Raw genomic sequence first — 25,951 nt, 5'->3', positions numbered from 1 at the left:
GTTACATATTCTTTTACAGCAAGCCCATTGGGCTATTCCAGTTAAAATCCACAGAGGTAGTATGAGTTTCAAATAGAATAGACAGTTTGGTAACTTCCATTTGAAATACTCACTCCAGTTGTTGAAGATATACATGTAAGTAAAACCATAATACAGGGGGGGGGGGTACAGGTTTCAAAATGATTAACCCTAACTAATTACATTTGAAATTCATACTCCCCCCTGTGAAAGATATTTCCAAAACCTTCCACAGTGTAGATTTTAAATGGAATAGCCCATTGCTTACAATCCTGTCCTGATATGTTGTGCTAATCATCTCCCAGAGACACCAGACATGAAACCGTTGACAAGGATAGGATAGCAACTGTGCCAACAGGTGTACGAGGGGGTATCCAAAAGTTTTTGAAATCACCCAGAAGTGAAAGAGCTATATCGATGAAATTTTGTCAGTGTAATCACTGGTCCTTATGTACATTATGGTCCAAAAATGGTCTCATAAGTATGTTTACTTTCTTTACAGGTGGCGCTAGATGGGCAGAAGGCGCATAACCTTTTCATGATAAGATCCTCCACTTTCTTGAGTTTCTTCACTGTGGCCGCATCATCCGTAAGTGATGGACGTCCACTTCTTGGCTCATCTGTGAGGGACATGTGGCCAGTTTTGAAATTCCTTTTTCAAAAAGCAACAGTGCCATATGATGGGCAATCATCACCATAGATAGCTTTCATTTAATCATAGATTTTCTGAGCATTGTAGGCCTAACCCTTGCAGGAATGCAGGAATTTAATCATGCTGTGCACCTCAATTTTCACCATCTTGCAGGTTATGCAACTACTGCCCATCTAGCGCCACTTGTAAAGAAATTGAACATACTTATGAGACCATTTTTGGACCATAATGTACATAAGGACCAGTAATTACACTGACAAAATTTCATCGATATAGCTCCTTCACTTTTAAGTGATTTCAAAAACTTTTGGATACCCCCTCGTAGTATTGAGGAACATGAAAGGTAACATTCAAATCTGCAATGAATTTTTGGTCACACAGGATCGCATAAACGTCATTCTCCATGCAGGAGATGATGAGCAAAACGTCTCAATCAACAGTTTTACCTTATGATGTTGTAGGTCTACCGCATAGATATACTTTATTCAACTCGTAGTAAGTGAAATTATTATATTGTTTTCGTTAATGCACACCTAAATCGAGTCCCAACTTACATTCTCAGAAGCATGTATATTCAACTGCACACATGCTATTCTACATCTATCCACTGTGTTTACAAGCTGAATAAAGTATATCTAAAGAAATTTCATTTGAATGAACACAGCTGCCAACAGCGTGACAATTGTCCGCGTACACTTAGGGATTCAATCATGTTTCACCGTTGTTCATCACCGATCAACAATGATGCGTGCGCATCGTCTGAGTGGTTTAGTAAACCGTACAGACGCGCCAGAGCGAAGTAAACAATGCAGACACGCAGGATGCGAGTTGTTAATCGGTGATGAATAACGGTGAAACATGATTGAATCCCTTTCAACAACGAAACAAGCTAAATATATGTAATTCACTTGCTTCTTTCATTCGGAATGTCCATTTGTCATTGCCACTCAACCTTACAAGAAGATCGCGGTATTTCTCTCTTGATATTGGCAATAAAACTAAAGAATAAAGCTTTAATATTTAGCTGCTACCGCCAACATAAGAGAGTTCATGTTTACGCATACGCTCCAGGCATGACAAATTTTACGCTACTTGACTGTGGATTCATCACCGATTAACAACGCTTGGCTCCTGTACAAAGTATAGGAAGAGTTGTTGAATGTGTGATGAACACTAGTGTGTGCATGACGCAGAAATGAATCCTATCATTCTAACTCACTCGTGATTGGTTAGTATTTTTGAGTACACAAGGTTGTGCGTTCATGTTGTATTTTGAAATACGATCATGGTAGAACCGTGTACAGCTGCTGGCAGCTGTGTTCATTCAAATAAAATGTTAACTGTAATACAATCTTCTTTGTATACCTTAGTAGTTAGCTTACTAAAAGAAGACTGTTGCATCATTACTAATGACTACTTTAATATAAGAACTGATACACTGAAAAGGATATCCACTGTTGGTAACCCATGCTTTAGAAAGGGTGGGTTTGAGAGGTCCACAAAATGCTTAAAAGGGTGGGTTTGAAAAATTTCTGGTTAAAATGTGTGTCCTTTATATAAAGGGTGGTCACTGATAAAACTGGTGGGTTTAGAAGTCAACAATTGCAATCTCAAAGCTTACTGTAATTTCTGACTGAATGACACTTAATGAAATACAAAAAACATTGAAATCCCATTCTGTAGTGTTTGGTCATCTAAAACTTCAATATGTAATTCTCTTTGGATGAAAATCTGCACCTCCTGGACCACCATAACCACTTATCAATGATTAGTAACCACGCTTAGAAAGGTTGGGTTTCGGAGTTTTGGTATAAAGGGTATAAAATAAAAAGGGTGGGTTTGAAATAAAAAGGGTGGGTTTGTATCATCACTGCCAACTATGATATCCTCACTAATAATGCTCATGTTATGAACAGTATCTTACTGACAATTACTCAGTATTAAATGCACCTTAAACAGTTTAGACCACAAAAGTTTTCAGATATCCATACATTTTGATAGGTCTGCTATTTTTGGACTCACTCTCTCCTATTTACACATTCGTTTACATGTCATATCCATAGACTAATAGTATACAGACTATTTTCCAACAGTCAAAGTCCCTGTGCTTTGTATGCTGCAAATTCTCGCATATTCATGAGGGCCGATCATATCTATAGACTAATACAGACTATTCCCCAACAGTCAAAGTACCTGTGCTTTGTATGCTGTGAATTCTCGCATATTCATGAGGGCCGATCAATCATGTCGAACAATCACGCCAGTGTTGCATGCCTTCATATACATGTAGACCATGCATCTGCAAATAGCGGCGTGGGGACCCTGGATCACATGTATGAGACGCTACGCTCTATTTGGCACTTTAAGTTATTTCATTTTTTAATGTGGCATTCCACAGAATCTATTTGAGAGTGCCTGGCATAGAAGATAGAGCGTTGTGTGGCTTCGCTATTACACGAAAGACCATAAAAATATATGGGGTTTGCATTATGGTATGTGTGTAGCAGCATACAGACAGTCTATGGCAGCATTTTCATCTGTAGTACTTCATGGAATGACCAGCCTTCATTATTGGGTAACACCAAGACTTCATCTGGTTGTGGTTAGTCTGTATATCTTTAGTCTATGGTCAAATCTATGAAATGTCTTTTTACCTGTAAAAAAGTCTATTCCAGTCAAAATCCATTATAATACAACTCCTATGGAAGAAATAGCCTTAATTTCCCACACAGGGGGTGTATGTTTCAAATAGAGCTCCATTGTCAGGTAACCCCATTTGAAATTCACACTCCCTGTATGGAAGATTTAAGTCATATCTTCCACAGGGGGTGTATGGATTTCAATTGGAATAGCCCATTTTAGAGTAGACGACACTAAATGTGGGTGACTCCATTTGAAATTCACACTCTCTGTGTGGGAGATTAAGGTTATGTCTTCCATAGGGGGTGTATGGATTTCAATTGGAATAGCACATTTTAGAGCAGACGGCACTAAATGTGGGTGACTCCATTTGAAATTCACACTCCCTGTATGGAAGATTAAAGTCATATCTTCCACAGGGGGGTGTATGGATTTCAATTGGAATAGTCCAATATCTCACATGTGTATAAGCAAACTGTTATTAGCTGTGACTTGGTTTGCACCTGGGGTTTGCTCTATCCTAAATTTTACTTACATGTACGATATTTGAAATAACAAAATGACAGGATACAGTACATACAAATCAATGATGATGATAAACATTTTGTATAATCACTGAGCAGGGAAATTAGCTTGAATCATGACGCAGCTTGGATGACACTGATGACTCCACAATGGGCCTTTTGCTTACAATATCAAAACAATAAATATTTAAATGTTGACAAATTTGACTACATACCACTGTAGCGTATCTGGCTAGATCTAATGTGCTGTACACCTGGATAATAAGGAAGAATAATATGTACAAAAAGATTAATCATTATGAATTGTGCTAAAAATATTCATCATTAAATTTCATTTAAAAAACATTTACGCAAGTGATGATGATGATTTATTATGCACTCAGGTCAGATATGGTATTGGTAGGCCCATAGCCAGATAATGGAAGCAGATGATCCTTCCATCCATTAAGGGATCTGGAATGAGCATTTTGAGCATTTCGACAGTATTTTTTGTGGGACATGAGAGCATATCAAACGTATCGAATTGCATTCTGAATACGAAGACTGTCTTTCTGATATCAAATAATTTTCATTTTTTAAAATTCACGATATAATACAAATTTTATGACAAATTGTAAAAATTTGATATTTGTCACATTTTTGATATATAACAGTCCTCGAAGTAAATTTTATAAATTTAATGATATATTCTTAAAGTGTTTGTAGCTGGGAGGAAAAGCCGATGATCAATTGAAAATTTTGACCTTTCATATTGAAGATATGGAATTTTTTCCCAAAAAGACCTAATTTTTTTTGGTGTTTTGAGAAAAAAGTCCATATCTTCAATACGAAAGGTCAAAATTTTTAATTGATCGTCGGCTTTTCATCTCACCTACATACACTTGAAGTATAAATCATCAGATTTATAAAGTTTACTTCGAGTACTGTTAAATATCAAAAATATCAATTTTTAATCATTTGCTATAAAATGTGTATTACATTGCAAATTTCACAAAATGAAAATTATTTGATATCAGAAGGACATTCTTTGTATTCAGAATGCAATTCGATATGTCTGATGTGCTCTAATTAATGTCCCACAATAAATACTGTCCAAACATTCATACCCCATCCCTTAAGGACCAAAACATCTTCACAAATCCAACCAACAAACCTACAATTCCATCCCAAATCACCACTGGCCCAAGATTACCCAAAATCCACCAATGCACTCCCACAACTCACCCAATTTTGCAATGTGTCCCAAATCCACAACAAAAATTTACACTTTTTCACAAATCTGCCCCCCAAAGGTTCATTGTTTCAAAAAGCCGCCTTCCTCAAAATATTTGCTGACTATGAGCCTGGATAGAGGAGTTCATTCTGAAATGCATGTTATGTATTCGCCATTCAATGTTACCATGCCGTTTTTGTTTTAGATTGGAAACCATTTTTCACCTGATGTGGCAGTGACATCGGTGCACATTTCATTGGGCACCAGTCTCATATGGCTAGTGTTCTCTCAAAGCAGTGGCGTACACACGCTTAAAGATGCCACATAGATTTGCGTGTGAAAAAACTGTGTCAACATGTTAACGTCACTGCCACATCAGGGTGAAAAATGGTATAGGCGAATATTTACTGGCAGCAAGATTATATGAACTTCAAAATGTTTCCATGGTTTGCAAATTAACCATCATTAATCATATTTGTAAAAATAAAAAGCAGGAAGGTTTCTATATGACATTCTGCATTCTCTGTTCCCGGTCATACTAACATTACCCATTTATTTCTTTTGTTATTAGTTTAATTTTTTTGTTTATATTACATAATGATGTTTACTTACCAAAGCGATCCATAGCACCACATACTCTGGTATTGGAGCATCCAGGTATTGGTTGATAAATAACAACCCTGGACCAATGAAGGAAGTATCCAAAAATTTCATACCACTTTTGCTCATGTGTGCAACCTGTTTAGTAAAGGATTCAAGATTGTACAATAATAAAAACTATATTAGGAAATAATAAACACATACATGGGATAATAAGTACATAAATGATGGGCATTTGGGCAGCAGGCATGCTGTGTAGTCAGAGGTAAATCTGCTTGACACAAGGTTCAAGTTATTTTGGAGGGGTCACAGTCAGTGGCGTAGCATCATAGGGGCACGGCACCCCCAATCAATCTGAACATTTAGAAAATCCCATAGGAAAATTGTTGAAAAGTGGCTAGTGCCCTCCCAAGGCTCCCATCAGACCCGGTGCCCCCCAATCACGGGTGATACCCCCATACGATGACCCATGCTTCGCCACTGGTCACAGTGGCATTGCATTTAAGAAACAAGAACTATAAATGCATGTACATGTAGTAAGTTGTAACATGGTTGCTTGATGAACAGAATTTGATAGCACAATGTCAGAATTTTGTTTCGCAGTGTGAGAATCAATCTTGATTCTTGCAGAATAAATTTGCGGGAATCATTTGATTCTTGCAAATCAACTTCTGTCTAAACTACAAAAGTTTGTGAGAATTCATTCATGCAAATCTGTTTACAAGAATCTTTGCGAGAATCGATTCTCGACAAAATTCTGACTCTGAGAGCAACCTCTTTGACATTGAAACTTTTTCCTTGTATAAACAGGGTCAAGGTTTGTACACACACTAAATAGGATATTGACATATCCATATCTAATCTGTTGGCACTTTGCCCATGGTTAGATTTGTGTACATACTGAGTAAACATGACTAGGCACATCTTGACAGCTTGAACAATAGATGTGGCAAGCTAATCAACACAACATAAAAACATGCACATCTCCACACACACACACCAAGCAACACACCCCCATACACCCCCACCCCCATAAACACAAAAATACTTTATTTTTTTATTTTATAACAGCTTTGCAAGGTCTAATGCCAGTAACAACAGCTTTACAGCTGAGGAAAAAACAAAATGTCTTATGTGCATGCCACAATTCTTCTGCCGTATAACGGCAAGATCCTGGGGCAAGATATGTCACTATGAAAAACATGTGTAAATGAAGTGCTTTTAGCAAATACGCCGCTATGTGAAACAGACAATTTGAAATAAAGCACATATATGACCAGACAAATTCATTAATATTATCTCACTATAAATGAAGCAATATCCATAGTCAGGATTTGGTAAGTTTGAAGAGTGTTGTCTACCTACTCCTCTACCAAAATTCATGAAAATGTTAAAAATGTCAAATACGTCACTATGCACTAAGCCCAATGAATTGCAACTTGCAAGAGAGCTGAAATTACACGGTGTGATAATTGCTGAACTGCCAAGTATAACCTTCCTGTTTTGATTATCACAAGAACACTTGGTTTGTAAGTAGTACTTTGTTAATTAATTTGTTAATTGAATTGTTAATTTAGCTCTGCGCTTTTATAAAGCATCATATGTGACACAAACTGGTCCTTGGAGGCCAAAGGAGTCATTTTTGGAAAGTGAGTTACTGCAATTATTACTGTATACAAACATTATGCTATCATATACTGAAAACACCAAAGGTCTAGTATACTTGGTTCTATTTGTAAAAATTATAACACAAGAGTTACTTACCACCAATTTATTTGTGACTTTTGACCCAACCATCCCAAACATCAGTAAATACAAACTTGGTGATCTTTCATAAAGTCTACTCGGTGATTTGAATTTGATGACCATTGCCATGGCGATGATGGCACTGATGTGAAAGAGTGGTGATAATACACTGGTATCCTGAAAATGAGTTACAAGAAATAACATTCTTACACACTTGAGAAAGATCCTTATTGGTTCTTAGCCATGTTATATGACACAATGTAACACGCTTCAGCGACTGCATGTCCACATGAAACGCTTGTAACACGCTATTTGAACCAATTGGAGACGAATTGGAAGAACGAAACTGATAAATTCTAAGCCTTAGGTAATTCCTTGTAAATATAGGATTTAATTTGAATAAAATTTGATATACTTATTGAAATTGAATAAGAATAAAGGTATTGTTATATATCCCACAGGTGACATCGTTATTTTTGGCGTAAAACAACTCTGCTTCCCTTTGTTCTACTTCAAATTATGATGTATTATGAGAAAATAAATAATTAATTCTCTAAATATAACATAACTATTTAAAAGCAGGGTTGCAACTCTAGTACCTCTTTAGACACAACAAAGCCAGTTATACCAGTAATTCTAACAGTTGACCGACCCAGAGTATGAATTACTAAAATTTCTCTACAATCCAAAACAAAATGTTAGCCATCTGGAGCAAATAATCAAATTTGCATCAAGCTAACACTGACCCTAATTTGTGTCATCTGACAGCAAAATTACTCATCCTTAAAATCAGGCAGATGTTAGTATAGCATTTATTAATATACAAAAACAACCTCTAATTGCTTCTGCATAATTTTGATATCATTATACTTTATATCCTTTACATTAAGGAATCGGACAACAATGTTTGCACAGCATTTTTTGTGGGACCTGCGAGCACATCAGACATATCGAATTGTATTCTGAATACGATGAATGTGAGAATGTCCTTCGAATGTCAAATAATTTTGATTTTTTTTTAAAAATTTGAGATATAATGCAGTCCTCGAAGTAAACTTTATAAACATACTGAGTGATATGTACTTAAAGTGTTTGTAGCTGGGATGAAAAGCCGACCATCAATTAAAAATTTTGACCTTTCACATTTTTTAAACTTAATTGTTTGGTGTTTTTAGAAAAAAATCTTCAATATAAAATGTCAAAATTTTCATATGATGGACAGCTTTTCATCCCAGCTACATAAACTTTAAAGGCCCATTCAGTGATTTGTTCATCCGGTCGATCGTAAAAATCATCAAAATTCAGATTTTGGTACCTTTGTCATTTTCATAATTATGTAAACATAGCCTGCTGGTGGTTCAGCTGAAAGCCATGTATTTAAGACAAAAATAGGGAATTTACATGCATGAATCTGTAACACATCTTTTTTCAAGTGTGGGCAGACACCATAATACTTTATTGTGATATTAATATTTTAACAGCTACATGTACAATGAAAGCAAAGTAATGAAAAATATGGTTAAATATAATGAAAAGGGCATGGCTATTAAGAGGGCTCACTGCTTCTAAAGCCAACTACTGCAGATACCTAACATAAAGTAAGAATTATTATAACTAAAATTAATTAATTCATAACCTCGTGAATATACACGACATGCTTAAACCAATCACAGAGAATAAATCTTAGATACGCGGACGTAAATGCAAATTGAAAAAGTATAATGACCGCATCTTTTGACGTAAAAACATGCATGGTATCATTTATTTTTCAGGTATTGCAAAAAATCTAAACATTTTGCTTGGACCTCAAAATATCCTTCGGGCTGTGACCCTCAGGATATTCCTTAGTTCCAAAGCAATGTTTAGATTTTTCACAATACCCTCAAAAGAACTGATGCGCAGTCATTAACCTCGAACTACAATAGTACATTGCTGGGCTCACAGTGGACCATTCAGTTTCCACACAATGCAATACTAAATCAACATAAGTTGTTATTTTATCGATGCGTGATTATATTGCATTGCTTTGCAGTTTGTATTTTATGCTTAATAAATTTTCACATTTCAGGAATATCAAACCTGATGTTTTTTTAATTACTATTTTAAATTTAACAATGTAGTAAAAACAGGTGTCTTCCAATAAAAGATGAAAAAATATTTGAGACTGTTTTTAATTTTTTAAATGCCATGGAAGTCGGCAAAAGCACAAAATGTGTGAATATTATTGTTAGATGACCTCTTATGGACTGTCCACTGTGCACAACACAGATTTGTGAATATTATTGATTTATTGTCTTATTGATAGTTCTGTTTTATTTGCATAGTACAAATAATTGTATCACTAGGTACTACATTTGTGTTAGCATATCTATAAACATAGCTAGCCACTATGTTAGCAAATCATAACATAGCTACCACTACTGAATCTGCTGTATTGATCAAGTTCATGAGCCATCATTTAGAAAAATACCAGGTGAACAAATAAACAATAAATAAAAGGACCACCCCACACATTGTTTTGTTTTAATCAGCAATTGCATATTCTGAGCTAATGTTTTGGCAACTGCTCACTCTCATAGGAAAAATCAAATCTAATACATAGTTGCAGGGAGCAACAAGCACCATTGAAGGCCTATTCAGTGATTTGCTCATCCGGTAGATCATAAAAATCACCAAAATTTAGATTTTGGAACCTTTAATAGTGTCATACATGTAGATTTGCTGCTAAACTAAAAGCTGTGTATTAAAGACAAAATGAAACATTTTACACGAATCTGCAATTTCTATACATATCTAGAGAAATGAATTATCGTACATGTATTGAATGGGGCTTCAACTTGATACTGCCGTTTTCCTCATTTTTTGGCCAAATTTTTCATAGCAAAAATACCTGATGTCAATTTTAATGACTTATCCTTCACTCTTTGGCAATTTATAAACAATTTATACACCTTTGCTGGGATCACTGAATAGGCCTTTAAACAAAAATCAAAATCAATTCATTAGTTCCCACTGATGGAAAAAACCAGCGATACAACTTACACATGTAGTGCATACATCAGGCCACTTATATATAAATCACATGACAACTTTGTATATGTCATTGCTTATGTTAACTCTCAAATGATATGCTTCATAAAGTTTACTTAAATACTATTATCAGTGCCCTGGATTATGTGAATAATAAAATCTGGTGTTTGCAAACCATTGGCAATGGCAACAGGTGTACCTTATTGTCAGCCATTTCACACCATTTTGTAATAAATATAAATACAACCAGGCTTCCCGTTAGCGTGTGTTCTTGCATCCAGACATGTTTTTAAACATTTGGACACAAGTTTCAGATGATCGATCAAGTATTTTGCGTCCATGTCACATGCATGTGGATTGTGGACCCAAGACCAAACTTCGAAATTTAATCATTAATTGGTGATAAAAATAAGAAATTTCCATTCTTTTATATTTTAAGATAATAAAAGCCCACAAATTGTGACCAAGAATTGAAGTAAATTCTGCAATATTTGTAAATGCATTATCAGAAAATCTTGCACGTTTTGCATGCTTTCTGTAATGATGGTTTGATGTGGAAATCTAGGTTGATAACAATTTGTTTACTATTTAATTATTTATCACAACCTGAAAATATTCGGTTTTTAATGTTTTAAGTTTATATAATCTATATTTCCTTTATTAATATTATTATTACAATGAATAAAAGCAATTTTAAAGACAAAATCAAAATGATAACTTTTTTTTCTGGCAGCACATGTTTTAGCATCAACAACATGTTAATGAAAATTTGCTAAAAATTGGCCTAGTTTGTGCATGTTTTGCACCTGTTTCTGACCAAAATTTATCACAGCGACTGGAGATGGAATATCACAGCATTTTTATTTTATTTGAACAATCAACATTTGATGAATTGTGTAAAACCGGGGGTACGTGTAGCAAAAACTTTCCTAAACAAGGGATTGCCTTTCTGATCATGGCATGCCGCAGCATTTCCCAGTATGATTAATCGGGAATTTCAAATGGACGCACAAATATCCGTCTCCATGCAAGTTTTTGCAACCTTGTTGGCAAACTTGCATCCACACGGACGCACATTTTTTAAGCCTTAACAAGAAGCTTGAATACAACTATGCTAAATTAATTTTTGTTCTGCATCAAGATTGGATCATAAGTGTTTATTCATTTACCCACAGAAGGAATAATGCAAATTTACATTTTAAATAGCATTTATTTTAATTTGTATTATGGCCAGCATGCACAAAGTGTAAATTCTTTTTTTCAATAATATGTAACTCACAATACCTATATTCAGAGCACCAATTTTCCAAGAAAAAAATTGTAGTTTTTAAGTGGTAATGTAAATTATATTTATAAATTTTAATTTAAAATTAATGAGAGAGATCACAAAGATTATGGCTTCGTTCCAGTGCATGTATGATGGAGAGATAAGCATCCTTAACACAATGGGTAGCTTTTCATTCACTAAAATTCAATGGCATGACCTCAGCAACTTGGCATTAACAATTTGGTTTATTTTGCTGAATAAAAACCAATATAAAATTAACAGCTCTCAATAACTTGTTCTCATGCTTTCTGTAACTTTTCTCTAAAATTTGTTTGTCAATACATAAGTCATATTTAAATTTACAAGTTTCTCCACTCTTCAGTGTAATTCTTGCAAAAATCCATGAATACCAAAATATTGTTTAACTGTTCATTTCTGTGGAGTGAATGCTAGTATAATGCAGGCACTTTTCTGATTATTAGTTTTTGGGGGCCACAACTTGCTTAGTTGAACAAGTCTGGTGTATAATTTCATTGTTCAGGAGATACAGTACTTTTCTTTGTTGATTGAAATTCATTTAGTGGGTTACATGAAAATCATGCATAATTGCATGTGTAACAATACACCATTATGCCCGAGTCCCCCTAGGCCAAGGGGATGCTGCTAACTTACCGCAACTGTTGAGCCATTTTTTCCTTTGCCACCTCCACCAAAGATGATTATGATGTAGTTGTATAATGCTAGCCCCGATGTTACCAGGCCAAATATAAAAAATAGAATCTTGAATTCAATTCCAAAGATTGGTAGCTGAAAAGAAGTTTACAAATATGTTATTCCATTAATCACATCACATGTGACAAAATTATATGGCTGAACATCTTCTAAATATTCTGTTGTTACACTATCAATCAAACAGTTTTAAAAAGTTTTTATTAAAGATTTTGGTGATTTTATAGTGTCACTTAAATTTACAAAAACAAAACAAGACAAGAAACGTCATACTGACCATACTTGAAAGACTGTCTGCCCACAAAACATTTTTTTGCCTTAGTGGAGTAAAAACACTGAAAATTCCTTTTTCTTGGTTTATTAAATACATGTATTCATTCAGGCCCGTCGCAGGATTTTGTTTGGGGGTGCTGATTTTGAAAAAGTGGACTTTTTCCCAAGGGAGGGGCGATTTTGTGAAAAGTGGACTTTCTTTCCAAAATTTGGACATTTTTTGACGAAAAACCTGTAAAAAACCTGATTTTTTTTGCCTCATGCACGCTCATAAATCCTGAAATTTTGGGACTTTTTGTACACTTGGGCAAATTTGGGGGGGGGGGGTGTGACACCCCCCTGCGTACGGGCCTGTATTCATTCTTATTGCTATGTTCACTGCAATTTCACAAATATTTACATTTTTTTGGCATTTTCTTTTTAATATTTCAGAAGCCTAACAACAGATGAAACAGGTGAAAGTGTCCAATATACTATTTTTTTTTCTTCTAAAACATCTTTTGCAAAGATGATCAACTACATTTGATTAAATTATTCTTACCTTTAATCCCCAAAACCCTGGACCAAACACCCCTGAACACATAAAGATGAAACAAAATGTAAGCTGACCTTCTGTAACATCAAGTCTGAAAATAAATAAACAAATAAATAATTTTGATAGGGTGGTTAGCTTGAAGTATTGTGTACTTATAGTTCAATTTTCCTTCAACAAGTCAACAATCAACATCTATTGTAATTATATTACAGATTCCCTCAAAATTTACATCATACACATATTTGCATATTTACAAAGCAATTAACAATGCATATATAGTGAACGATATGCACTGTACATGTTTCGAGGTCAGGGTAAAAGCACTGAACATGTCTAAAGGAAAAACCTGACATCATCAATCCATATTTGGCAATATTGACCCGTTTATTTTCTTACACAGAATAAATCGTATACCTAAACCAGCATGATGTCAGGTTTTCCGCTGCCTTAAGTAGGTTTCAAAAGCATTACATCTTCAGATTGACCTCATAAAAATAAAGTACTATACACATGTGCTTGTATTATACATGTACATTGTGCGACATGTACTGTACATGTTTTGGGGTCATGGAAATATTACTATATCATCAGATCGACCTCATTAATATTAAATAAAAAACTTTGAATCTTATTCACATTGTGACATGTCGTGGGGCATTCCCCTAACCACAGAATGTGCGAACAGGTGATGTTGTTACAAATTTTGTGTAATTTGTTAATTTTAAAGCTTTCTCAAAATTGATCAAATACGGATTTGTAAGCAGGGTTTAAACTTTAGTAATGATCAGAGTAATATTGCTTGGTGACTACATGGTTTGTAGTTAGCAAATTTTTAAGTCGCAGATGGCGAGGAAACATGTTTGCACTGGTAAAAATATGGTCGCATATGTGACCGATTTAGTTGCTATGTACAACACTGGTAGGACAACAGGTCAACACAACAAAAACAAGTCTACAAAACATACATGTATAAGGTAGGATATTATGAAGGTGAACTTACCTTCCAAATTTTAGTGTTCCGGAAACATAAGTTTGCCAGTGTGCTGAATAGAACATGAACATTGATATCATGAAGAGAGCAAAATAAATGTTGGGATATTCACCAAGCTGCAGGGCTATTCCACAAGATATCGCTACAAAATCTGCAACAGAAAAGACCAAGATAAAATAATTATAGCAGATATTTCCACTATAGTTTTTGCAATACCTCTCTTCTCCCGAAAAGTTTCAATTATATCAGATCCTTACAAAAATCATGCTAAATGGGTCTCTTGAATCACATCTCTTAGATTTTTCAAAGGCAAAGTTATAATACATGTATGGTCTTTGTCAGAAGTGACTTTCACAAGCAAACTGGACAATAATAAACAGATTTGTCCTCAAGTTACGTTGACATTCAGATATATTCTGTACCCTGGGCCTTCTCACCAAATGACCCTTTTTTTGGTGTCAAAGCTCTCACCGAATGACACTTAGTTTAGAACAGGTGTCCTCACATCCCCGTCACTTCCAAAGTCGAGTCCCCCCCCCCCAGGATTCTGTATGTTCAACATTGACCCACACTCACGTCACATGAATTGACAAGGAACACATATGGATCAATTTGATGATAATCGAGCAGCTTTTTCATGAAATAGTTCCAGTAATTCCTTCTAGAAGGGTCATAATACCATCCATCTCCCAAACTTTGATTTTTACGAAATGACGTAAGTGCATACCGTATTTCATCAAATAGCCGCCCCCTTCAATTAAATGCCCACCCACCACTTTTTTCAACTAAGATGTTTAAAAAATGCTAATATTTCCATAGTAGTTAGTACTATCTTGTGTAGCAAGCTTACCAAGGTGCACACATGGCGTCGGTAATTGGCGAAAATCTGGCCGTAAACCCGTAAGTGAACCGAAAGTCATCGTTCCAAAGTTCACAGTTAATCATTTCAGTGTGAGTTTTAAGATTACCTAATGATTTTAACGGGAATCATCAGTATGGTAGGGGGAAATTGTGGTTCGGTTGTGATAGATATCAGAGTGTTGTTGTAAGATCCCTGGATCTCTTCTTCTTTTTTTTTTTATAAATTTAATCAATAATATGCTTACTTATTGATACAGCATCACAGCCATGATCAAAGAGTTCTCCTAGAGGTGTGCTTGAGTTGGTTCTTCTGGCTTGTTTGCCATCTATAGCATCCAATGATTGATATGCAAAGAGACTAATAGCTGCAAACACATATGTCCATGATGGGCACTGGGGGAAAAAGAAAGAAAACATTATGGCTACAAACACCTAGATGTCCTTGTTGGTAAGGGAGGGGGGGGGAGGTAAGAAGAAACATTATGCCTGTGCAGGTCAAGATTTGTGCCACTACAACCTACACATGTATACAGCAAAATATTGTTATTCCTGTACATGCAAATGAACCTGGTACAGGCAGTCCTCACTGTCAAAATGATACAGTCTTCATGCTTGATGTATTTAAAAATAAATGTAGATATTTATATAGCGCTTTAGGCCGTAAACAGCCTCAAAGCGCTTTACATTTATTCCGCCGTCATTAGAATATGTCGGAACCACGTTTGCAGCCTACAAGTGGCGCAGGGTCCATCAGTACAACGATCTGCGACTACCCCTAACAGCTTCCCATTGCACCTGGGTGGGGTGAGGCAAGCGAGGCAAAGCGCCTTGCCCAAGGGCGCAACACGGTGGTGGGGCGGGAATCGAACCCACACGTCGAGCAAGCTCTCGGATTATGAGTCCAAGCAGGGTTCGATTTAACTTGTGTCGTGGAGCAAAATGCTCCCCATTTTGGACAAAATGCTACACAAATTTCAGCTTGTATAGCAATTTTTTACAATGTAAACATACATTGTATGCTAATATTATAAGAACATCACCTAAATAAGGTTCCCTACGCACATTTTTCAAAGTAAATCGAACCCTGAGTCCAAGGCCGTAACCACTGAGCCACCGTGTCCAAAAATTTGGAGCCTTTGGCGCTTAGTGAGCATTAGTGCGCTTTTAATAAATATCTTATTATTATTAAAATCAAGCATTTGGTATTGAAAATATACAGAGTTCCTAAAGAAGTAAGCCCCCCTAAAACATTTTGGCATAATCCAAAACCTAATTGATCATTTATATTGTTTTAAAGTTTGGAACACAGACTGATTAGTGAGTTATGTAAGCTATCCACCATTCCACCAGTGGATCTTCTGCGACCATATGCAGAACTTCCGTTAGTGGATTAACTGCGCACGGTGGACGCAGGGATCCACAGTCGGATTTTCTGCGCACGTGCGCTGAAACAACCCTCCGTATATAGGCGCCGGTGGAGTATTTCTGCGCCGCGTCGCAGGGAATCCACTGACGGATTTTCTGCGCACGTGCGCTGAAACTTCCCTCCGTATATATAGGCACCGGTAGAGTATTTCTGCGCCGCGGTGCAGGGAATCCACTGACGGATTTTTCGGCGCGCGTGCAGAAACTCCCCTCCGTATATAGCTCCGGTGGAGTAATTCTGCGCCGCAGTCGCAGGGAATCCACTGACGGATTTTTCGGCATGCGACGCAAAAAAAACTCCCCTCCGTATATAGCTCCGGTGGAGTATTTCTGCACACGCAGTCGCAGGGAATCCACTGGCGGATTTTTGGCGCGCGTGCGCTTGAAACTCCGCTCCGTATATAGCTCGGTGGAGTCCTAGAATGTTTCATAAGAGATAATAAAAAGGTAGAAAGTAAGAAATATTATTTAGGCCTATATTTTTAGAGTCAGAAGTTACGGTTCTGCGCATCAAATGTCTCGTGCTTAAAAAGAATAACTTAGAAAGTATGAAATATATATATTTTTAGAGTTTATATTTAATACGGTGGAGTATTTCTGCGCAAGGTCGCAGTGAATCCACAGTCGGACTTTCTGCGCACGTTTGTCTTGAATTGTTATGATTTAATATTGGTCTAAGCTATATACGGAGGGGAGTTTCTGCACGTGCACGAAAGTCCGACCGTGCAGAAATACTCCACGGAGCTATATACGAGCGGAGTTTCTGCGCTTTATCGCCCGAAGTCCGACTGTGGATTTCCTGCGACCGTGCGCAGAATTACTCCACGAGCTATATACTGGAGCGGAGTTTCTGCGCACGTCGCCGAAAGTCCGACTGTGGATTTCCTGCGACCGTGCGCAGAATTACTCCACCGTTCTAACTTCTGACTCTGTATAATAAAACATTTCAATTTCATACTTTCTAAGTTATTCTTTTTTAAAACGTGCGCCGAAAATCCGTCAGTGGATTCCCTGCGACCGTGCGCAGAAATACTCCACGGGCGCCTATAATATACGGAGGGTTGTTTCAGCGCACGTGCGCAGAAAATCCGTCAGTGGATACCTTGCGTCCACCGTGCGCAGTTAATCCACTATCGGAAGTTCTGCGTAGGGGTCGCAGAAGCTCCACTGGTGGATCATGTACATACATGGATTAGTTTTGCACCAAGTGAGTTGCTACCTTTTATCATCTTCACTGTGAAATTCAGCCATTTATGAAATTGGCAGCAAATAAAAAAGTTACTTCTTGGAAATCCTGTATGATGAAAACCTAATTCCAGAAAATAAATACCCAGAATATATTGATCTATATTAATTCTTTCTTATTACTAATTCTAGTACTCTGCTTGATTTCAAGAGCTGGTTTTAAGTAGAATAATCAGTAATATTTAAGGGTAGACAAGGTACTGTTGGTCGAAGCAGCCAAAAATATTGATTTTCATTATGTAAATAAATATATTTTTGAAAAATAACACTTGGATGTTTTGCAAAAGTTCATTCTACAAACCATATACTTTCAAACCTTGCTTGATTTATTGTTGTTAATGAGTTATGTTTATGTAAGTGTGGCAGGTGTTTCAGCCCGCCCACAACATAACTCAAGAACCACATGACCTACAAAAGTATATCTGTGATATTTGAATTCTTCTACATACTCGCTATGAAATGAGCAATGCAATTTTTGCCAAAGCTCACTACCATTCGCAAGATGCTGTGAACTACCAAATTGCAACACTTTAAAATAGTGTCAAACTTTAAAGTCAGGATCTTCTACTCTCTTTGCATTCACCTTTTGTGATTTCTGGCTGTATAATATGTATGATTATTATGCCTGCATCATTAGTCAGGGTAATAATGGACAATACCGACAAATAGATGAACATAGATCTGTTTTTCATTCACTTTCTCTGTGACAAAAACTTTTGACATTCCATATTCAAATAGGTTAAAAATCCATGCAAATTGTTCCCTTTGCACAAACATTCAAGCACATACGTAAAGAGATCTGTTGCAAAAGCCCTTACATCCATTTCTGGCTGAAATTGAGTTAATGGCATGATATTATAGTGCAGGTAAAATACATATTTTGGTTGTTGTTTGACCTTCATACCACATTTCCTTCCAGAGATATATATTTCCCGTTTGGGAAATCTTAGGGAAGTTCCTGAAATCTGAACTTAAGCTGTAGCTTCGGAAATGCTCAAAAATGCCAGATTTAATTAAAAATTCATAATTAAAATAGTAAATGAGATATTTCAATTTTTCTTTTGAAAGCATTAGTCAAGTTACATAAAGTAGTGCAAACAAATGGGCTCAAATTTGATTGCAAAGGTTGTTTCTAGAAAAGGGGTAAATTTCTTTTGTTGCAAAAGCCCTTACGTCTGCAAAAGGCGTGATACATTAGAAATAATAAAATAAATAGGAAGGCTTGAAAATTGTACCAAACCTTTTCTGTTAGTTTCTATTCATCAACACTTTATCCAAACCCAAATTGAATCAAATCAAACAACTGCACAATTAAAAAAAAAGCCGTTTTTCTCAAAAAGTGGATGCAAGGGCTTTTACAACAAAGCTCTTCACATAGCAACTGGGTCAGCAAAGGGTGCAGACAGCCAGACTGCACACATATACTATGTACACCCTGTTTTTTCTGAATTGGCTTACATCTTGATTGGCAGTTGGGTCATAATACATAAGGATGAGAGATCCTAGGATGTTGAAGGCTAGACCAGCAAGTGTGATTGCATTGGGTGCTATTGTACGCGGTATTTGTTCTACCAGCCATCTCCAGAAAACCTGCAAAAACACAGAAGAGAAAGAGACACAAATGATAATAATAATTCATGGATTCTTACATGTATAGACAGATGTTGAGATTGACACTTGTGAGAGAATTTGAGCTAAGTCAGACCAAAGTTATCAATAATAAAAACGAAAAACAAAACATAATAAAAACATAAGAAAACATTAATATGAATAATTTTGCAACCAAGTAAGTCAGGCTGCAGTTGAGTCACCTTATCAGTTATCTGATTCCGAGTCCCTGATTTTTCAGTATCCGAATCCGACTCTGAGTCTGAAATATTATTCTATTTCACTAAATTCCCGGCCCTGTCACTCTCCAAACTATCATGCACCCTACATGTATAAGCTTGCGGAAAACTTTGCAAAGATAGGGTGATTGCAATAACAAATTTTGTAAATTTCTTTCATCACAAAATTCAGAAAAGGTGTTTTTTGGTAGTCATCAAAAAGCACCGTAATCATTACTTTAGTTTACGATTTTTTGTTTTCAGGAAGGCTAAAAATGCATAGTGAATTTTAACATTTTTCAGAGTATACAATGTATTTTTATATACTAAATTGTGTTTTGTTTTAAAAACGGTTACTTCAAAAATTTGTAAAGATTTTTTTCACACAAAAAACATTCAATCTAATTTCATTACACAAACATACATTGTCTCACATGTAGAGGCCTACTCGGAATAGAAGTTTTTTATAACCTTTATTCCACAAAAAAAGCAAGATGTAATGGGGGGGCAATGTTTTGATATTAGAACATAAGGCAAACATTCATATATTCCAATGGGTTCCCCAATAATCTGGCATACATGTCAAAACCACAAAATAACAACTTTGGCGCTACTAGTATTTAGCAAAAGAAGGATGGCCCAACAATACTGAGTAGAGCAAAAGAATGATCACCTAACATACTGAGTAGAACATTCAAAGTCAGTTTTACAAATAAATGCAATAAAATTTCACTTTCTCAAATGTAGAATTCTTGCAAGAATTTTGTATCGCATGACAGACTTTCAAAACCTACCTTCAGAAGTTTAGACACAAATTTGCTTAACAATACATGTAGCTTCACATTTGAGGTCCATTGCTATTGAATTTTGAAATCTAGTGGAACAAATGAAACATGACACAGTGTAATACAAGTAAACACAGCCGATCACGATCACGATGGGTTATCACATCCAAAATGTTGTTAAAATTGCACTTCAAGTTCCAATTAATTTTAGAATTGTCAAAATAGTAAATCTATAGACAACCTTTGCTCTAAAAGATACCATATATTCATTCCAATAAGTGCCCATGCCCCAATAAGCGCCCACCCAGGGTATTTTCAATTTGCTAAAGGGTACCATTCATGTTGAAGTTACAGAAAGATGTCGATACAGCGAAATAGCTGCAGGACTACAAGTCCTGCGTAAACTTGCAAATTCTACGTAATTGCATAAAATCATAAAATTAGTCTTGGGCCAACTCGGGCCTTGTCGTCTAGATTTTAGAGGCGAGTGGTTAATCACTCGCTAGCATGATGCTAGGCGAGTGGTTGAATATTCACAAATACCACTTATTTGGGTATAATCAAGTAGAGTTTCGGTCATTAAACTGTATTTATGGATTTATATTGAAATGCGCACGAAGCGCACACAAAATTGTGACTTTCTCTGCTGGGAGGGGGCGCAGAATCGATTAAATGCTGAATTGGTTGATTCGATGGCTGATTTTGGAAGATTCGCAGCGAGTGATATTTATTGCCTATGGCGAGTGGAAAATCGCTCGCTAGAAATCAAGTTTGGACGCGCAGTGGTGAGCGAGAGCGCTCGCTCGCCTCAAACGGCAAGGCCTGCAACTGTTTGTTAGGATCGACGAGCCTCAGACCGACACAAACTGGCTGTGAAGGAGACTTTCATAAAATACAATGTGACGTCCACGTTGGAACAATTGGAGTACCGGTACAGAAGATATATTCATTAACAGGACTGAAGCAATGTGGCCATTTCTATGTTTGTACCAGGCATTTTTCGACACAGAGACTTCTACAAATTCATCTAAAGGTAAGCAAAAGCTTGGGGATCCTATTTTTAACTATCATTAAAATGTTTCGGAGTTGAGGTCCGCTAAAAGTAAGCCATTTCGGGGGCTGTAGCTGTATTTGGGGTACATGTCACATTAAATGAACAATGAGTGAAAACCGACAACATTCGCTGGTGAATTATAGCGACGATGTAGTAGACAGCCATTCATGGAAGAACAGCTGTATACATGTACATGTACAAGTAGTCTTGCCAGCAAGACTTCAGTCTTTATCATAAACATAATAACATCTACATTACGGACCGGAGTCTATGGTTACAGTTACTGGAACTACATGTACAAGTAGACATAACTCAAAAGACACTGTTGACTGATTTACTTTCATCCGAATTTCAACATTTTAAAACAGAACAAATAACATCTGAAATGACAACACTGATCAACTGAAAAATGACAGCAATAGACTCTAACTTAGTAGAATCGAATGAGAAGCTTGAGCATGTTGAGTATTCTGTCGGTCCGTGCCACGTCACTTCCGGTTGATGATGCGACTCACGGTCGAAGTCCCTGATTCGATTTTTGTTGATGATTTCTGTCATTGGTGTTATGTAAATTTTGATCGCAAATAGTGGAATCAAACAACCGTTTCTAAGTCTTCAGAGTGGAAGAAACTTACTTGATTTACCGTTTATATACTGACAAACTTAAAATTAAATTCCATGGTCGAGTGTTGTTTTTTCCGAAATTGAATGTCACTCCAGCAACATCGCTATGTATGTAGCCTCCTTCACAGCCGGTTTCTGTTGTTCACAACAAACTGTGAGCCACATGAAGTTTGGGCCCGAGATGTTGGACCGACAGAATATGAGTAAACCTCAAGTTCAACCACTTTTGCTTTTTACCACAAAATCTTTACCCCTATTCATAATTCAACACCCTGGCCTGGGGCATATGGGGGACGGGTACAAAATATTATTGCACTGTATCCCTAAGGAGACTCTCAGTGTCATGACATTAGCATGTATTAAAAAAAAAAACTATTAAAAGACACGAATCTCATCAACATGCTTGTTCATCAAGTTGTTGTGATCAAATTCAATAATCATGCATCAGCATGCATGTGTTGTTCATGTGTTTACCATCCATGACCATGTTTACGAATTTACCTGCATAGTCGGTTCACATAGTGATTGACCTTCTGCACTGTACTTATGCTCTTTGAGACGTTTTAATTGACTTGGTGTCAAAACATCTGACATGATAACGTTCGTCACCATGTCTGATGCCATGATTTTATTTCTTTAGAGCGTATAAAAATGACAAATTCTCACGCAATCTGTGTATATCAGCTGGGCAGGATCCGGCGACTTTAATGTGTTTCTAATTCATGTAAATGAAATTTTGATAAATAACCATATTTAGGTCATATACGTTGATTATCCATATTCAATTATTCAGTTTATTCTTATTTATTTAAATAAATATCAGAAAATTATAGTTTTTCCCATAAAAAATCATGTTGTAAAGAAATTATGGAAAGTTAAAAGCTGATTTCGCCTAAAAACACCGTCTATAACATCACTTCTATTTTACCGCAACTGTCCTAATGAATAGCGTTGCGGGTATGTAAACTTAACGTCGACTTCTGGATATGATATTTCCCTTTCCCATTTATATTGATAGAGGGCGGACTATCAATAAATTTTTAAACCTGTTTTTAAATAAATTTAAATATAAATCCAATAAATCATGAAATTGAAACAGTGTATTATTTATATTAAAATTATATTGATTTAAAGAGTTTTGGGGGTAGGGGGTCTAATTTTCAAAATCATGATTTTTTACTTTGCAGATATTTCATAAAATTAGCAGTTTTAGTAGGCCTACCGGTAGGCCTACTGTAGGCTATAGGCTAAATTTATTAGCTACATGTAGGCCTAGTAGTAGGCCTAGTATAGAGAACATAAGACAGAGTTGGCTACATTCGAAAAAGGGACAAATACTATTTCAAAAAATGTCTCTTATATAGGGTTATATTGTTGTTTCCTTTAAAAACGTACACATTTTGTATTTTTGCACACATTTCAGTTGCACATAGTCTTAATTCTGCCTGAATTCTGCAGCTAGTAGGCCTATAGACTTCTCCGTAGTCCACTTGCCAATTGTGCACTACTCTCGTACTCTGTCTATTACATTTAAGGTGGTTCTGGACCCATTTTGGAAGTGCTCTATTTATGTTTTAAACATATTAATTGAGTAGGGCAGAGAACACTGATCCATACGCCTTTTGTTTGAAGCTAATCGGACATACGGTTTTCATAATACATACATTTTAAATGTCTTTGTATTGTATTGTTTTTATCAATAATCAATACAGTTAATGAGCTAATATGACTTGAAAGTGCTCATTAATATGTAATTTTGCCAATATTTTGCTAAAATCCAATGCATAAATGTTCATAACATTTTTATTTAACAGAATATTGGTTTCAAACTTGGTCAAAGTGTTCCTAATGACTTCCAGATAATTTATGCATAATTAATGAGCTAGCCGCCCTAATTTGCATAATTAATTAGCATTTATGCAAATTAGCTCATTAATTATGCAAATATGCAAATGAGGGGCGGCTTCACTATATAATACATTAGAACATATTAGAAACACTTTGACCAAGTTTCAGGGCAAAAGTATGCAAAATAAAAGTACCATGAACATTTATGCATTGATTTTTAGCAAAATATTGGCAAAAATTACATATTAATGAGCCTTTACAGTCCTTTTAGCTCATTAACTATATTGATTATTGATAAAAACAATAAGATACAAAGAAAATATAATTTGATGTAGTATAGAAACCGTATGTCCGATTTGCTTCAAACAAAAGGCATATTGATCAGTGTACTTTTACCCTACTCAATTAATCTGTTTAAAACATGCTCAAAGCATTTCCTTATTTCTAGAAAATGCATCCAATACCACCTTAAGCTTAAAACTCTGATTTAATTAATGAGTGCACAATTGATAGATTTTCACAACTGATCATCTTTTCAGTCACCGTACGCCCTCTGTTTGTTAGCTTTTTCGGATAACATAAACTGGCAGATTCTAAAATTAGAATTGTTCAGTATTGAAGTGTCATTATAATTATGCCATTATGATATGTTGCATAATATAAGCCTACGTAGGGCCTATACTTTACTTTTACTGTCACAAATATAATTATATAGCCTAAACTTTTTCATAACCATTTTATACTAGTATTTTGATGTAGGCCTACTAAATATCAGTATAATTTCGAGTTCAACTGAATGCGTTCATCATGATTAATAACATTTTTATTTATCAAAAATCGACTATGGCACCCGGTGGGTTCAGTTTGTATTTAAAGGTAGGACGTATGACCGTTCCAGGATTTGAAAATGACCCCTATTTCACGGGGAATCGAGGACATTTGCAGCAATTTTACCCCCTATTTTGCGCGAAATCAAGGAAAATTTGCCCCCAAATACCTCCCCTATTTTTATCATTTTGAGGACGCATTTTCATTTCACCCCCTTATCACGGGGTTTTTACAAATCAAGGACACTTTTGAATTTCCCCCCTATTTCACGAGGAAATGAGGACAATAACGAAAACTGTAGCGGTAAAACGCGGACGAAAGTCCTAGAAATACACCCTATTTCTCATTTCAAGGACAGTTTTGCTCCAAAACACCCCTAATTTAAACAATCGCGAAAAATTTTGTCCTCGAAAATTCCGCGGACATTTCTTGAAAAGTACCCCTAATTGGAACCATCATGCGTACACATTGTCAGTGAAGACTGAACCCACCGGGCTATGGCATAGTCTACAGCAGCTAGTAGGCCTAAGCCTGTTCAAACGTTTCTCTACCTACTCCCATTCCACTCAGTGTGGTCTTTGGGGGTTTAACCCCCATGATTTGGTTTTATAAGTCAACCCCAACAGAAAATTTCAACCCACCCTAAAAACAACCCAAATTTTTAACCCCTCAATAGTATAAAAGTTCAACTTTATTTGGGGCTAAGTGTAAAATTGAAAATTGGCCTGGTAGGCGTAAACACAAAATTTCACCTTCATTTTGGGTTAATAATAATATAGGCCTAATATGTGACCATTTTGGAAAAAATATTAAACATGTTAAAGCTTGATTTAGCCCCTAATTTGATTCAGATTGTTTGTCAGAAGCTGACAGCTGGAAAGTCTCTTCAAAATTTGCATGTCACAGGGAAATGAGGCGCCGCCAAAGATAAAAATTTAATTTGGGATAGGCCTAATTTGGAATCATTTTGTCATGATTTAAATTTTGTTTTACGAAATTTGAAATTTAATCTACTAAAAATAATTGTAATTTAAAACAAGTTTTAGAATGAAGATGAAATACATACCGGTACATGATAGAGAAGCTCGAAGCTGGCTATAAAGGAGAAAAAAAATTAATACTGAAAATTCAAATCTGACATTAAAAGGTCATTCTCTGGCAAATGCCAACAGTTAGCTATTTTTGTACATAGGCCTATCACTTACTTAAAAATTAGATAATTTTGTTCCCATTGTTT

At 35.9% G+C, this 25,951-nt stretch overlaps 1 protein-coding gene across 1 annotated transcript; it reads right to left on the bottom strand.

Annotated features, from left to right (window-relative positions):
- Positions 1–299: 299 nt before the first annotated feature.
- LOC140155202 (cholinephosphotransferase 1-like) lies at positions 300–22,736 on the bottom strand. The gene is made up of 9 exons (XM_072177943.1): positions 22,540–22,736; positions 19,208–19,339; positions 15,325–15,472; positions 14,228–14,369; positions 13,234–13,318; positions 12,363–12,497; positions 7,412–7,570; positions 5,660–5,785; positions 300–4,088 (listed from the first exon to the last, which is right to left on the bottom strand). The coding sequence occupies exons 1-9, from the start codon at positions 22,660–22,662 to the stop codon at positions 3,939–3,941; spliced, it is 1,200 nt and encodes a 399-aa protein (XP_072034044.1). The 5' UTR covers positions 22,663–22,736; the 3' UTR covers positions 300–3,938.
- Positions 22,737–25,951: the final 3,215 nt, after the last annotated feature.

Source organism: Amphiura filiformis, chromosome 6 (genome assembly GCF_039555335.1).
Source record: "Amphiura filiformis chromosome 6, Afil_fr2py, whole genome shotgun sequence".
Lineage (NCBI taxonomy): Eukaryota > Metazoa > Echinodermata > Ophiuroidea > Amphilepidida > Amphiuridae > Amphiura > Amphiura filiformis.
This window is presented reverse-complemented; position numbering and strand designations above follow the sequence as displayed.